The sequence below is a fragment of the Megascapheus bottae genome, chromosome 13 (assembly GCF_031878675.1).
Source record: "Megascapheus bottae isolate mThoBot1 chromosome 13, mThoBot2.hap1, whole genome shotgun sequence".
Taxonomy (NCBI): domain Eukaryota; kingdom Metazoa; phylum Chordata; class Mammalia; order Rodentia; family Geomyidae; genus Megascapheus; species Megascapheus bottae.
In genome coordinates, this window is record NC_143521.1 from 59,663,816 (window position 1) to 59,678,488 (window position 14,673).

Here is a 14,673-nt window from a genome sequence, read left to right on the forward strand (position 1 = left end):
GACAACTCCTGGGGCTTGAACTCTGGGCCTGGACACTGTCCCTGAGCTTTTGTGCTCAAAGCTAGTGCTCCTCCACTTGAACCACAGGGCCACTTCTGGCTTTTTTAGTGCTTAGTTGGAGATGAGAGTCTCCTCATGGACTTTTCTGCCTACACTGGTTTTGAGCTGTGATCCTCAGATCTCAGCCACCTGAGTGGCTAGGATTACAGGTAGGAGCCACCAGTGCCCTGCTCAATGCTGGCTTTTAAGGGCAAACAGCTTGCATTGGACTTGTGGCCACCAGAGCACCGGCTTCCACCCAGGCCAGAGCACTTTCCTCCCCTAGAGGCCTGGCGGGAGACTGGTGGCTGGCCCAACAACCTTCGTTCACATAAAGGGAGGCCAGGACTGTTGTCGCCATTCTGCCTGTCCCCTTTCTGGTCATAAAAGCAGGCTGCTGGGCTCAGTTGTGAGCCCCCTGTACCATGGCTTCTATCCCCTTCTACATATCGGGTCTGCCCTACTGATCTCTGCCCCTGGGTCCCGGCAGAGAGGAGGCAGAGAGCCCCCACTGCAGCCCCCGTCCCTGGCCTACCTCTGGCTGTCAATGGCCACCCAGACCCACACTCTTCTCCAGGATTCCAGGACCCCTTCCCGCCTAGTGACCTACCACAGCCCCTTGGAGAGGAGATCATGTGTAGACAGACCCCCAAGAGCCTTGATCATTCCATGCATCTTGTGTGTTCCAAGCCCCATCCTGAGGACCGCACATAAAGACTGCCCTCTTGCCCTGTGTGAGATCTAAGTTCTGGCTAGCAGAGGCCATCACTACAGGCCCCTGCTCTCTGCACAGAACGCTTTGCCCTAGCAACAGGCCAGGCAGCTCTGAGGGAGGCCCTGAGTTAGCAAGAGGGCCCTGCCCCCAAACACTGTCTCTTATCTGCTTCTTCCTGTAACCTAGGCTATGTGACTTCCCTCATGGGCAGAAGAAGACCCCTGCTGAAGATCCGTGCACAGGACCCGCAGCTCCGGGCACAAGCAGAGAGGCAGGCAGTGAACTTCATGATGCAAGGTACAGGGTCCCCAGCCAACTCTGCTGCCTGCGGCCTGCTGCCGCCTGTGGGCTCCTCTGCTACTTTTCTGAGTCGGCCTGCCCCTTGGATTTGCCAACCGCAGGACTAGGCAATGCCCAACCCATCATTGTGTCATTTCCTGCTCCCAGGGACTTTCCCACACGGGCTTCCTGTGTCTCACCTACCTGGCAGTGCCCATGGGGAGGTGGGAGTGACAGCAGCTGTTTGCAGCCAGTGCCTGGCACAGGAAAGCATTTCCTTGAGTCCCCATATCTTCAAGTAGGAAACTTAAGTCTCTAGCCAGCATGCCTGACCCGGGCCCTTCCATCTCACCACGAGTGCCTGGCTGAGTCAGGCCTCTAGAATAAGACCTTCAAACCCACTCCCCACGGTGCGGAGCAGCAGAGGGGCTGGTGCGGGGAGGGTGCCCTGAGCGGGGGAGGGGCTGGTGCGGGGAGGCTGCATTGTTAGGGCTTTCAGAAAGCACAGCCATAGCATGAGTACAGAGATCCAAGCATACCGTGAAGCAGCTGCTGTGGAACGTGTGCCTGGCACTCTGGCCTGAAACCGACGGTTTGTGTCCCAGGCTCCGCCGCAGACCTCTGTAAGATGGCCACCATCCGTATCTTCGCTGCAGTGGCCACTTCCCGCTCCCTGACAGCCAGGTCAGTAGGGACAGCCAGTCTGCGAGTCCAGCTCTGGTGGGATTTGGTAGCAGTTTCCCAGGATCTGGCATAGCACCCTTACTTCCAGCTACCCAGCCCCACAGAACAAAGGGCCCACGTGCACCTGAGCCCCTACAGGCTCATGCCCTGGCCTACTCTGCCTGGCAACCAGGGAACCACCAGCTTAGGCACAGAAGCGTCAAGACAGACATGCAATCCCCACAGCTTCCTGGGCTGTTGCAGGAAATGCACAGCCTAAAGCAGCCCTTCCCCAAGGCAAGTGCACCCGCAGCTCCACAGCAGACGCTGCCCCAGCACCTGCTGCTGCCACCCACAGCTCCGGAGCCCTCAGAGCCGCGCAGTGAGAGGCTCCACCATGGTTGCCCCAGCTGCAGAACTTGGGTCTGCCCTACTGATCTCTGCCCCTGCGTCCCAGCAGAGAGGAGGCAGAGAGCCCTCACTGCAGCCCCCCGTCCCTGGCCTACCCCTGGCGGTCAGTGGCCACCCAGACCCACACTCTTCTCCAGGATTCCAGGACCCCTTCCCGCCTAGTGACCTACCACAACCCCTCGGAGAGGAGATCATGTGTAGACAGACCCCCAAGAGCCTTGATCATTCCATGCACCTTGTGTGTTCCAAGCCCCATCCTGAGGACTGCGGACCTCCAGCTAGTTCTGTGGGGACCTCGGAGGCCAGAGGGCAGGTCAGAACCCTCTGACCCTGAGGAAAGGGGCTCTGAGCTGGAGAGGCAGGGCTTCATGGCACTGTGCCAGCACCCACAGCTCTTGCCTTTGGAGAGTGGGGACCTGATGGCCTGTGGCCCTTGTCTACCATGTCTCTCAAAGCAGGGATCACTCATGCTTTAAAATGTGGTGCCTTCACGTTCCACTGTGGGTCTCACTGGCCGTGGGTTCTTAGGTGATCTTCGTGGCTCTGCACAGAGGCATGCGCTGTGGGCGCCACCTGAAGAGCTACAGGCAGAGAGCAAGGGAGACTCTAGGGCCCAGAGGAGGGAGCTTGAGAGTCCTGTGGAGCCCTGCCCTGTGGGTGATTGAGGCCTAGGGCACTCCCCCCTCACCAATCCCTCTGTCTGTCCCCTTCCCCACACGGGTGTGTGTATATACACGGGCTTGCTCCAGGGTTTCTGGATTCCTGAAATCCCTTCGTCTTTCCCCCTTTCCCAGTCTCTTGGTGAGACGATCCAGCGTTTCCCATTGGTATGGGCCTTCTGGCTGGATGTCCATTATAGCAGCTGGTGAAAGGCGCACTGTTGCTCTGCATCCAGGACAGTGCAGGACTTAAAACCTTCCTCCTGCTTGTTTCTAGTGAAGCTGGGTGCAGATGCTTGGGGTCTCTGTTGCGTGAGGAAGGTCCCTCTGCAAGCTAAATTCAGGCCATTCTTAGGACTCCAACCACCACTGGATTTTACTGAGCACAGAGTAAGAGAACACGGCTCAGGGCATGCTGTGACCTGTCTGCACACACCTTAGCTAGCGCTGTGTCTCCCATTAGGAGCTATGTGTCTCCTACCTTGCATCTTCTGGAGGAAGTTTGGGGTGCGGTGCAGCTGGGGCCCCTTTTAAGGGAGTTACCTGGCAGACCCCAGCACAGGGACAAGGTGAGACCTTTCTGGAGTGTTGCCTCTACAGGCCTCAGGCTGCCTTGATGTCCCCTCTGCAGCAGCAACACTGGAAGTCAGCTCCCCTGCTGTGAGTGCAGGAGGTCTGAGTATGCTCTTCTCCACCACCCTGTGCCTGGGTTGCCAACTAGAGGCATGGCAGGCCTGGGTGCTGGGCTGAGGGCATGGTGGTATCAGGGAGGCTGTGAGGCGATGTTCAGGTGACTCACAGTCATACCTATTCTTAGGGCGCCACACCGGCAACCCAGATTCCATGATGTGATTTCAAGAGGTGTGAAAGTGTTTCTGCTAAATCAGGAATGACTTCCAAGTGCCTTTTCTGAGGTTTCTGCCTGTTTGTGAAGTGAGCCCTTTGGGAGCCAAGCCCCTGACTTGAAGTTGAAGAGTTGGGCCTGCAGCTGGTCCCTGCCGTGGTCCACGGGGTGACAACTCCTGAGGGCAGGGCTCCTGCCCGGGAACTGCGCATGAAACCTCGGAGGCCCCAGTCTCCTGTGCAGACCTGGCCTTTCTAGCACATGTGCACGGCCGCTGGCCAGGTGGCCCAGCTGCAGCCTGGGTGTAGAAACTCAGGGCAGCAAGACCAAATCCCTCTGCTTCCTAGGTCCCTTCACTCTTGATGCCACATTGGCACAAACTGCTCTGACCTAGCTCCTTCCAGATGTAGGGAAACGGAGTGGCAGTAAAGCGCTGGCCCTTGGCCAAGGCTTCCTGGGAGGGGCCGATGCGTCTGAATGTCAGGGGACAACAGGCAGGCCAGAACCAAGCCCAAGCCCCTGGACTCCACTTTGCCCCAAAGAAACGATGGCTTGGAGGGAGGAAGAGAGACAGGGCAGGCTACCACAGATACCTACCGCCAATACTAGCCCTGGCCCATCTCTGCAGAGGCTGCCCTCCCAGCCCAGCTCACTGGCCCTGCCTGTGACCTCTGCCACGGGGCCTCACTGAGGCTCCTTGTAGCCCTGTACCATGTTGGGAGCCTGCTGGGGCAGCAGGGTTCGGGCTGAGGCACTGAGGAGCGCCAGGCTCCGGCCCCTATCTTTAATGGGTCATCTGTTAATTACCTGTGCCGGATGCGGCTGTCCTGCGTGTGAGGGCCCTCACCCACGTCTGCTCCACCGGAAGGGCTGACACCAGGGCTAGGAGCCGCCGTCCTGGGCAGCCCGCCTGGCTCTGCCTGGCTCTGAAGTACCCTGTGCCAGGAGCCGCGACCTCACCATATCCCTCCCTGCAGGCTGGTCGCCCAGATCCATGACGAGCTGCTGTTTGAAGTGGAAGATGCTCAGGTCCCCGAGTTTGCGGGTAAGCCAAAGAATGCAGCGCTTTCTCCCCCTCGGCTTGAAAATGGCCAGCTCCCCAGAGACTGCTCTGCCTTCCAGCCCACCACCCCCAAGCAGGCACAGAAGCTGGTCTGATTTAGGGATACGGGGACAGTAGACAGCTGCCTTGTGCTGGCTGTGGTGCTTGAGTGGTGCACACGCACACACGCGCACACACGCATGCACAGCCGCTCCTCCAGCTGATGGCAGGGGCTCTGAAGAGATGGTCACTGAAGAGGGCCACAGCCAGCACGGCAGAGCCACTCTCCCGAATGACAGTCACATCCAGCATGACCGGAAGCCACAGTCACAGCCTCCTATTCCCAGGCTGCTCCGGCTGGGTGGCAGTGCTGCCTCCCGCCAGGGCTGTGACAGGAGTTAGAAGCTTGAGCACAGAACCCGCCCCTGCCTGCCCTGCCCACCCGGGGAGCCAAGCTGTGGTGGGGTGGGGCCAGCGCCCAGGGAGCAGGGTGTCCTCAGGGGGCACAGTATGGCCACAGGAACTGAACTAGCCATGGGAATCTGAGAGGATCCAGGACCCAGACCTCCTGGCCTCGCTTCCCTTGTGAACACGGGAGGCAAGCAGGTGGCCCAGACAGCCGGGGAAAACGCCCTCTTCCCCTCTGCTCCACCCTGAGCCTTTGAGACCAGGACCCTGAGCCGCCCACGTGACAAACGGCCATCTTCCTGTCCCAGCTCTTGTCAGGGCCACCATGGAGTCCTTGAGGTGGGTGCAGAGCCCGGAGCTGCAGCTACAGGTAAGCAGGTTAGCAGTCGGGCCTGCCGCCCCACCTCCCCACTTCAGCACCCAGCCAGAGCCACGCAGGGCGGCCTGGGCAGCGGGACAGAGCAGACCCCATTCTGCTGCCCAGGCCCTGTGCCCGCACCCTGCTGAGCAGTGCGTTCTGCAGACAGGCAGCCCCTTCCCTCCTGTCTGGAGGGAGCCATGTGGGCTCCTCCCTAGGCTCAGGATCAGGCCCCCAGGACAGCCCTTCTGCCCTCTGGCTCACTCCAGCCACTGGCCTCGAGGGCCTCGTGCCAAGACATACTTCCCCCGGAGCCTCAGACCCTGGCTCTGCAGGGCCCGGTGTCATGACCCACAGCCTGTCGGTGTATGTGGGCCCAAGTGGTAGCCGACCCCTTGTGCGTGAGTGTGTGTGTGCACGTGTGGTGGCTGGTCCCTTGTGTGTGTGTGTGTGGTGTGTGCATGTCTGTGTGGTGGCTGGTCCGTGTGTGTGTGTGTGTGTCCGTGTGTGTGCATGTCTGTGTGGTGGCTAGTCCGTGGTGTGTGTGCGCATGTGTTTGCATGGTCCATGTGTAGAAGGCTGTCATAGCCCGCACAGCCGTGTCTCTAGTAGTGCTGTGCGCACCCCTACACTTCTGTGTGGCTCTGGGAGCTGGTGGGCACAGCTGGCCCAGCCCAAACTTATCTCTGGCTGCCATCCACAGGTTCCTCTGAAGGTGAGCCTGAGTGCTGGCCACTCGTGGGGAGACCTCACCCCCCTGCAGGAGGCCTGGGCCCAGTCACAACCCAGCCACTGACCACTTGCTCCTCCTCACCTAAAATGCCTGCGTTGTCACCTCCTCATGCCCGTAGCCCAGGACACTGTGAGAGGAAGAGGCCTTCCCCAGGCTGCCAGCGGGCACTTGGTGGGGTTCTGGGTGGTGCTGCTGCACTGGCCCTCTCTGGCTAGGACCTCGAGTTCCTCCCTTGAGTAAATGCTCAGAGAAGCCAACGGTGTGTGCGTGGCTCCATTCGTGGGTGGACTGACACACACACTGTCTGCCCCGCTGCCTGGCCTGAGGCAGGGCTAACCCCACTCCCCAAACCCGAGGTGGCCCTAGATGAGTCTCCAGTCGGGCCTGTCCTTCCCAGCACCAAACCACACACATATGACGGCAGAGGGTGGCTCCTCAGGCCTCGAGCTGAAGCTCCGCGGTGCTGCTATTGGGGTGGCTGTGTGGTCCCAAGCTCCGGAGATACTGTCCAGCTCGCTGGCGTCTGACCTGGCACAGGGAACATGCCCAGGCAGACCGCTGTGGACAGGCGCCAGGGAGGCCAGGGCGTGCCCAGGGACCCAAAGGTCCCTCTGCCAGCAAGGCCGGCACCCTGCTGCGGCCAGATAGCACAGGGGGGATCTGCCTGCTGCCCCTGGTGCCATGGCCTCCTGAGGTGACCCCATCCCCTCCTCCCTCCCTTGGACACACCTGGCTCCCCCACCACCCCTGCAGGCCTCAGAGGTGCGGGCCCACAAGCACAGGCACCAGCCACTCAGGGGTCCCCTGGAGTAGGGGGAATCAAGTCATCTCAGCCAGGGCAGGGGTTTGGGTGCCCAAAAGCTAGTGATCAGGGACCCATGAGTCCAAAGCAGAGCCCACCCCAACCTGTGAGCTCCCACCAGGGGGAGCCCCTTCAGAGCCCCACTCTAGCATCCAGCCCAGCCAGCACACAGCAGCAGCCCCAAGTCACCACCCCAAAAGACACCTCAAAAAAGCACAGAGCCTCTTTCCTTCAACTCTGGTTTTATTGAAAAACAGCAGCATCGGGGCTGTGCGGGCGGGCACAGGCCCACGTGGCCAGCCTGTCTCCTTGGGAGCTCTGCCCACTGCTTGGCCCTCGGGGCTGTTTGGCACATCCTGGGGTCTCAGGACACCCCACCCCCACCATGGACTCACAGTACAGCTTCAGGAACAAACCACAACAGTGAGACCCGCTTCTGTGACACACCCTGCACCATCTTCCCAGCCAGCGCCCTGTGCAGGTAGGCCCCAGCTGTCCTGCCCGGTCCCACAGGTGGGAGGTGGACAGGGCAGGGGCCAGCAGAGGCTAGCCAGCCTGCTGGGCAGTGCTACATTCAGGAGGGGTGGAGTGAAGCCCAGCAAGGGGGGGTGGATACAGCAAGGGACGAGGGCAGGACCCTGCTTCTCTCCACCAAGAGCACACGTGTGCACACGTGCACGTGTGCGCACACACAACCACTGGTACACACACATGTTCACGTGTACATGTGCTAGCATATGCACCCCCGCATGTGTGTTCACGTGCACATATTTGCACATGCATGTAGAAACCAATTGGTACAAATGCTCACACATTCATGTGTGCGTGCACACACACGCATGCACGCACACATGCACAGGGACACCTTTCTGTAAAATGGCTAATTATTGCTGTTTTTAAAAAATACATCCAACAGTGTGTCAGGACCCACCCTCCACCAGACCCCTGGGAGCGCCGCCACTCATGGACACAGCCCCTTCTGCAAGAGGGTGGTGGCAGCAACTGGAGGCCACCCTCAGCCACTCCCAGGGACACGGCATCCGAGGCCAGGACTGACTCCAGACGCAGCTTCTGACCAGGGAGTCAGAGCAGCAAAGGAGCCAGCTGCAGCGGTCAGCCCTCAGCTCAGGGTCACCTCTGGCTAGGAGCCACTTCCTTCTGGGGGTGCCACGCGCCAGCAAGACCCAGAAACAGTCATGCCCAAGCCATAGCACAGCTCTGGAAGCCAGCTCTGAGGAGCCGTGGCTGGACACAAGCCAGGCCCAGAAATCACCACCGCTCTGTCCTGCACACTCAGGGCCCCTACCAGCCCTTCTTGTTGGGAGGCTTGGGGCCCCTGGCCTGGCCCCTCTGGACCTGGGGCTCCTGCCCCTTCTCTGAGGAAGGAGGGAAAGGCAGAGCAGAGGCTCTCCTGGACTGCAAGGCCTCAGGCCTGCTGTCAACCCTTTGGCCAGGCTGGCCATTCTCTCTGTTGCTGCCCCACCCCACCCCCAGGGCCAGGGGGGAGACTGGGCATGTGAGTGGGGCCTGGAGCAGCATGGGAAAGCTGCCCCTCCTCCTCCAGCTAGGGGCCAGAGCAGGTGTGCCCTAGCACGCCTGGGCCAAGACCCAGGGGCCCCCTCTTGGCCTGGCTGTCCACAGGACAGAACACACACCTCTGGGCTACAGCCCCGTCAACCGTGGAAATTCTGGAACATTCCACGTCTGCCTTCCAACCTTCCCACTCTCAAAACAGGCTTCTGAATAACCACCAGGACTTCTGGAGACCCCAGACCCGGCCCAGGGCAGGGCGCAGGCTGGCCTGGCCAGGCTGAGAGGGAGGTGGAGGCTGAGGGAGGACAGTGGCCGGCAGGCCCCAGAGGGCCCCACAGAGGTAGAAGAGCAATCTCTACAAACACAAAACTCAGCGCACTGTCCACTGGGTGAGGGGGCAGGGCCCGAGCAGCCTGCCAGCGTGCCCCGGGAGCTGCCGCGCCACACTGAGCTGCATGCTGGTCTACAGAGGCCACCAGGAGCGGTCAGGGCCCCTGCCTGCCTGCCGCCTGCCCCGCCGGGCACAACCAACGGCAGCAGAGAATGCGCCAGAGCCCAGCCAGAGCTCCTCCTGCTGGGCAAACAGGTGCCGAGAGGATCCTATCGCCCAGGGCCCCCAGCCCTGGTGCCAGACTTCAGGTCTAGGAGCAAGGGTGGCAGAAGGCCCCTCCCCACCAGCCCTGCCGGCCACTCGGACCCACCCTGCCTCCTGTCCCAGGCCTCAGACCAACCAGCGGCCTAACTGCCCCACGGCAGCTAAGACCTGCCCCAAGCCAAAACCAAACAGAAAGAGGAAAAGGCACAACTGTTTGTTTTCCATTTTGCTAAAACACTTTACGTCTGTCTGTATAATCCAGATTAACAAAATCTGAGAGCTGCAAGAAAATAGGGTGCCGATTTCTGTACAGTCTACAAAACTCCCATCCCCAAGCAGGGACTGGGTGCCACCAGGGAGGAGTTGTACAGGGGAGGGGGGTCTGTACAGGGCTCTGCACACACCTCGGTTGCTAACAGGACAAAAGGCCCTCCGTATACAGGGCCTGTTCTGCCAACTCATTCCTGGAGCTCTGCGTTATAGGAACACAGCCTAGATATCAGGACCCAGCTCCATGGCCTGCGCCTCCCGCCACACAAAGGGGCCCGGTAGGCTCCGACGCCCCTCCTGCCAGCCTGCGAAGTCCAGAATCAGCCGGTCATTCAGACACTGCCACCCTGCACCCAGACCAGCACCCACAGAGGGGCCGGCTGCACAGCCAGCCCTGTGCCAAGCAGGCCACCTGGTGAGGGGCAGGACCCCCCCACCCCCCACTGCCCAGTCTCAATCCAGGCTTCTCCCGAGGCTCCACGATTCCTGGGTCCCCTCAGGCCTGTACACTGGGGCTCGAAGGGCAGCCTGGGGCTTCACTGGCCCAATACGGACTTTGGAGGGGAAATGATGCTAAATCGAGGTCTCCCTCCAGAGTTCAAGCAGAAACCCCCTACCTACCCAGCCCTCTGCCAACGGGGGCCTGAGGCCGTGTGTACACTAGCACCACACAGATGTGTGTCTGAAGGTTCGAACTACCGTTTTGTCCCAAGAGTTAAAGTCATGCAGAGTGCTATTCTGTCTAAGTAACTTATTAGAAAATGGATCAGTTTCAGGCTGGGATAAGCTGTGGCTCGCAGCAGCCTGGGCTAGTAAGATTCACAGGGCAGACCTCCACGCCCAGCGGAAGGGGGCCGGGAGGGGCCCTCCCCCAGGGACCCTGCCCCCAGCGCCCTGGGTTGCTCTGGGAACCACACCTGGTTGTTGAGTAAAATGCTCGAGTCAGCCAAGCCCAGGGGTGGGGTCAACGGGCAAAAAGAGACAAAAATGAGATGTCAAAGCAAAGCAGGAATGGACAGAACGGGGGTAGCAGGGCCAGTCCAGGCCCCACCACAGAGCAGGCAGGGTGGGCACGGGGCAAGCCCCTTCAAGGTGAGCTGAGGCTGGGCAAGGTGCCCCCAGCCGTGGTCCCAGGGTCCAGTCTGGGCAGGACAGCAGAGCAGGCAGGAGCAGCGGCATGCGGCCAGGCCACAGCCTCAGCATGCACAGAGTGAAGCAGGGCCCGTGGCCAGCTCAGCTCCCATGGGGCAAAGGCTGGCCAGCCCCGCAGGCCACACTTCCAGGGACCAATGGTGGCGCCACAGCCTGGCTGTGGCCTGCGATCCACCACCTGGGGCTCGGAGGCAGGATTCTGTGCTTGGCGAGCAGGGCTGGGCCTTTTCAGATGGAGGCAGGCCGGGCAGCTTTGTGGACAGTGTAGGCCGTCCACAGTGCCACTCTTGAAGGCATGGTGACCCACCCCAGTGGTCCACACCCCCCACCAGGGTGGCTCGGGTGAGCGACCGCCCTGGGACCCCCCAGAACCAGCCGGCCAGCCGCAGGATGCTGGAGAAGGAAAACCCGACACACACGCCAAAGTGAGCGTCTCGAAGCAGGGCTGCACGGGGCAGCGGCGGGCAGGCGGGCAGGCGGGCACGGGTGGACGGGGCGGAGGGGCTGGGGGGCGGCGGTCACTCCTCGCGTAGCTGCAGGCGGTAGTGGTGGTAGCGGACCTGGAAGAAAAGGCGCTCGGCCAGCGTGAGGGTCATGCCGGGCAGCACGTAGCGGTCACTCGAGCCCATGTGTCTGAAGCCCAGGGACTCGTACAGCTTGTGGGCGGCCACCTTGACAGCCGTCGTGCCCAGCACCACGGCGGAGTAGTTGTGCACCACAGCGAACTCCAGCACCTTCCGGCCCAGCGCCTTGGCGATGCCCTTGCCACGGAAGCGGGAGTCCACGGACATGCGCAGCAGCTCCACCGTGTTGTCCTCCTCGTGGGCCCGCGCAGCCACGATGCCCACCACGTTGCCGTCCAGCACAGCCACCCAGAAACAGGAGCCTGTGGGGGGAAGGGGCGTCAAGGCCGCCCACTGTGGCCAGCCACGAACCCTGGCGCCCTCCAACCTGCCGCCTCTGCTGGGGGCACACACCTCCCCCGGGCTGTGCTCCCCTAGGCCCTGAGCCCAGGAAGCCGGGACTCAGCCTACCAACTGTGTGGACCTGCCCTGGGGCACAGCCACTCCCTGGGACCAGAGGCTGTGTCACATCCCTGTTCTGGCTCTCAGGCGCCAGAGGGCCCTCCCCAAATCCCAGAGGGCCTGGGCCCCACAGTGTCTCTCCTGAGTGTCTCGGCTCAGTCCACCTGAATGGAGCGTGCAGGAGGCCAGTGCAGAGGGGACACCTGAAGGATGCAGGTCTCGGGGAGTCTGCCGTCTCTACAGGCTGAGGGGCCGGGCTCGGCCTGCACACCCCACTCTGCCCTAGGGAACCCCCCACGCCCCACACCAGCCTACCCACTCCTCCCGCGAGGGCCAGACTTCCCACACAGGCTCAGCCCCTGCCACTCCTGCTCACTCTCAGGACCCACCTCCCCATCTTGCCTCCGCCTTGGGGCCTGAAGGGCATCCCCACCCCCACCCCGCACAGCCCGCTGCCTTCCCTCTCCTTCAGGACACAGGAGCTCTGAGGACCCCAGCTACCCACCCTTTACCAGCTGCCCACGGTCGTCAGCCCGGGCCTTCACCATGCCTGCCGTGGGCTCCTCGCAGCCCTGGCCTTCCCGGGAGACAAAAGTCCCCGCTCCTCCCAGGCAGAGGCAGGAGAGGCAAGGAAATCTGAGGCCTGTCAGAGGCGGTGGCCAGGTGTGGAGAGGAGTCCAGGAAAGGGGCAGGCAGCAAGGCCAGCTGATCGGAGAGCAGGGCCCAGGATGATCCAGCAACAACGACAGCCAGTGATGCCGGAGTGGCGCCTACGGCTTAGTCTGCTGCAGCCTGCTGCAGGCTGTCCTACCATGAAGGCCCAACTCCCCTTGGTCTTCTGGTTCCAAAGACCCAGCCTGGGATCGAGGTCAGGCCCCAGCTGCTTGGACCTTGTGCCAGCCTGGCCTCCCCAGTCCACCGCAGGGCTGGCAGGACCCCGTGGTTCACAAGAGGTCCTGAGACCAGGCAGGACACGGAGGGACAGCACGGGGATTCCTCGCCACTTCCTGTGTCCCGCAGGGCCCTCTGCCCAGAGAACCCTCCACCCTGGACCTCATCCTTCGCCGGTGAGTGCCGGGGAGAGGTTCCCACCGGGAGTGACCTGCAGAGGACACAGGATGTGTCCGGACCCCACCGCCTTCCCGACTTGCCAGCAGCCTCAGGCACTGGACTGGGTGTCCCCGCGCCGGTCGCACCGGCCCGCGGGTGCTGGGAGGGTCGGGCCCGCTCACCAGGCGGCTTCATGTAGTACTGCTCGATGTCGGCCATGTCGGTGTGCAGCGCGCACTCCAGGTAGGCCAGGATCACCTTGCGGCTGTAGTAGTAGCGCAGGGCCAGGAGCGCGGCGGGCACCAGGCTGGTGAGCAGCAGCGAGCGGGTGGCCGCGAAGCAGAGCACTGCGGGCGGGCGAGGGCGGGTGAGCCGGGCGCTCCCACCGCGAGCCCCGCCGCCCGGGGCCGCTCCCCGGCGGGCTCGGGCTCGGGCTCGGCCCGCGGCGGCGCCCCGAGGACGGCCGGGCGGCGCGGCCCGCGCTGGGGCTGCAGACGGGCAGCGGGAGGCGGCCTCCGCCGTGACCTTGGCGGAGTCGCCGGCGCTCCTCCTCTGCGCCGTGGACGCCGCTCGTGCCGGCCCGGGGGGCCTCCGCGGCCCCCGGCCCCGTCCCCATCCCCGGCCCCGACCCCGGCCTGGACCCCGGCCCGGATCCGGCCCCGGTCCCCGGCCCCGTCCCCATCCCCATCCCCGACCCCCAGCCTGGACCCAGCCTCGACCCCCGGCCCGGCCCCCGGCCTGGATCCGGCCCCGGTCCCCGGCCCCGACCCCATCCCCATCCCCGACCCCCAGCCTGGACCCCAGCCTGGACCCGGCCCCGGTGCCCGTCCCCGTCCCCATCCCCATCCCCATCCCAGGCCCCCCGGCCTGGACCCAGCCCCGTCCCCATCCCCATTCCCGGCACCTGGACCCGGCCCTGTCCCCATCCCCATCTCCGGCCCCGACCCCCGCCCCGGCCCCCGGCCTGGACCGGCCCCGTCCCCATCCCCATCCCCGGCCCCGACCCCCGGCCCCGGCCCCGTCCCCGACCCCCGCTTCGGACCCGGCTCCGGGCCCGGCCCCCGCCCCCGCCCGCCAAGGTGGATAGTTACCGCCGGCCCGCGTCGCAGGTGCAGCCCCGGCCCTGCCCGGCCCGCCGCCCCGGCCCCCGGCGGTTCCCACGCCTGCCCGGCCGCCCCGCCCCGGGCCCCGCGGACGGCGCACTGACCGGCCAGCAGGGCGTAGAGCAGCTGCGCGCGCGGGTGCTGCCGCAGGCCGCGAAAGGCGGTGTTGGGGATGCGCTCCAGGATGCCGGCGTAGAAGATGCGGCGCGCCGCCTCCTGCTCGGCGGCGCGGAACTCGCGGATGCAGACGCCGCGCCCGGCCGGCGGCCCCGCGCCCCCCGCGCCCCCCGCGGCCCCCGGGCCCGGCGCGGGCGGCGGCGCGGCGGGCAGCGGGGGCCACAGGGCGCCGGCGGCGGCGGCGGCGGCGGCGAGCCGCGCGTCCTTCCCGGGCCCCGGCAGCGCCTCATGGTCCTCGGCGGCCACGATCTTCGTCTCGCAGACCATGTCGGGAGGCCCACAATGCATGCGCCCGGCCGGGCGGCGCAGCGCGGGGCGCGGGCCGGGGCGGCGGGCTCGGCCGGGCCCGGGGCGGGGCGGGGGGGGGGGGCGCGGCGGCTCGGGCGGCCGGCGGCGGGGCGGCGGGGCGGCGGGGCGGCGCGGCGGCGCGGGGCTCAGGGGCGCGAGGCGGAGGCGGCGGGCGGCCGGGGCGCGCGCAGGGAGCTGCGCCGCATTTTGGAGAAGTATTTATAATGCGGCGGCGCCGATGCGGTCGCGGCGCCCGGGGTCCCGCAGGGTCCTAGCGTCCACTGCATTGGCTGCCGAGGGTCACCATGTGATCTCCGGGGTGGGAGCGACGCCGCCTCCGCGCCCGGCCGCGCGGGGGAGCGGCACGGCGCGGCACGGCGCGGCGCGGCGGGCGCCAGGGCTCGCGGGGGCCCGGCGGGCGGCGGCGCGGGCCGAGTCCGGCCTGGCAGGGGCCGCGCGCGGCGCCCCGGGGAGCCCCGGGCGCCCCCCACCCCGCGCGGCGCCGGCCTCGGGACCCCGCTCCGAGC

At 64.5% G+C, this 14,673-nt stretch overlaps 2 protein-coding genes across 2 annotated transcripts in view; one reads left to right on the forward strand and one right to left on the reverse strand.

Annotated features, from left to right (window-relative positions):
- The window catches only part of Poln (DNA polymerase nu), an 85,730-nt gene extending 79,434 nt beyond the window's left edge, over nucleotides 1-6,296 (forward strand). Inside the window, exons 20-24 of the mRNA XM_090343922.1 lie at nucleotides 941-1,051; nucleotides 1,639-1,717; nucleotides 4,588-4,655; nucleotides 5,369-5,430; nucleotides 6,122-6,296. Coding sequence (XP_090200048.1) covers nucleotides 941-1,051; nucleotides 1,639-1,717; nucleotides 4,588-4,655; nucleotides 5,369-5,430; nucleotides 6,122-6,214 — 413 coding nt within the window. The 3' untranslated portion in view covers nucleotides 6,215-6,296. The remainder of the gene's footprint in view (nucleotides 1-940; nucleotides 1,052-1,638; nucleotides 1,718-4,587; nucleotides 4,656-5,368; nucleotides 5,431-6,121) is intronic.
- A 3,010-nt stretch (nucleotides 6,297-9,306) lies between these two features.
- Aspnat (aspartate N-acetyltransferase) lies at nucleotides 9,307-14,146 on the reverse strand. The gene is made up of 3 exons (XM_090343921.1): nucleotides 13,786-14,146; nucleotides 12,761-12,925; nucleotides 9,307-11,389 (listed from the first exon to the last, which is right to left on the reverse strand). The coding sequence occupies exons 1-3, from the start codon at nucleotides 14,144-14,146 to the stop codon at nucleotides 11,022-11,024; spliced, it is 894 nt and encodes a 297-aa protein (XP_090200047.1). The 3' UTR covers nucleotides 9,307-11,021.
- Nucleotides 14,147-14,673: the final 527 nt, after the last annotated feature.

Coding starts and splice junctions, on each gene's coding strand:
- Aspnat (XM_090343921.1), bottom strand. CDS start 14,146: ATGCATTGTGGGCCTCCCGACATGGTCTGCGAGACGAAGATCGTGGCC. Junction 12,926..13,785: donor GCTCTACGCCCTGCTGGCCG/GTCAGTGCGCCG, acceptor GCCCGCCCGCAG/TGCTCTGCTTCGCGGCCACC. Junction 11,390..12,760: donor GTACTACATGAAGCCGCCTG/GTGAGCGGGCCC, acceptor TTCCCCCCACAG/GCTCCTGTTTCTGGGTGGCT.